General features: G+C 35.0%; 1 protein-coding gene across 1 annotated transcript; it reads left to right on the forward strand.

The window, feature by feature from the left end:
• Window positions 1-11: 11 nt before the first annotated feature.
• Window positions 12-239, forward strand: LOAG_19340 (zinc finger protein; the record flags this gene model as incomplete). The annotated part of the gene is made up of 1 exon (XM_020451982.1): window positions 12-239. One exon carries the CDS (start codon window positions 12-14, stop codon window positions 237-239), a length of 228 nt encoding a protein of 75 aa, XP_020304209.1.
• Between the last annotated feature and the right edge of the window lie 276 nt (window positions 240-515).

The following is a 515-nucleotide window of genomic DNA, read 5'->3' on the forward strand; positions in this document are numbered from 1 at the left end:
ACTTATCAAATATGAAAAAACATGTGAGAATTCATGCAGGTAATAAGCCGTACAAATGCGGAATATGCGGGAAGGGTTTTGCTCAGTCATCGAATATGCGTACACATGTAAAGAAGATACACAAGGAGAGAAACGGAACAGTTGTTCTGCGTGAAGAAAAATTTCTCTCAATCACAAAATATGACAATTCACGTGACGGTTCATCACAAGGCCCAAATCAGCTGCATTGTATGCGGTAAAGAATTCCTGCGAAAACTCCATTTGAAATCACACATGAAGAATCACATGATGGGCCGATGGAATTGAGGATTATTATTTCTGGTTTTTGTATTTTTTATAAGTTAAATTCATTTTTTCTTATTGTACTGTTAGCATTCTGTTGCTTTGTATGTACCGTCCCTCTACCATTTCTTTATTATTTCTTTTACATTAATGAATAAAATTCCCCGTTTCACATATGAGGACTGACACAGACGAAAAGTCTGTTTCGATCAAAATTAGAATTTCACTTTTTT

Source organism: Loa loa (genome assembly GCF_000183805.2).
Source record: "Loa loa unplaced genomic scaffold supercont3.5700, whole genome shotgun sequence".
In the NCBI taxonomy this organism is placed as follows: domain Eukaryota; kingdom Metazoa; phylum Nematoda; class Chromadorea; order Rhabditida; family Onchocercidae; genus Loa; species Loa loa.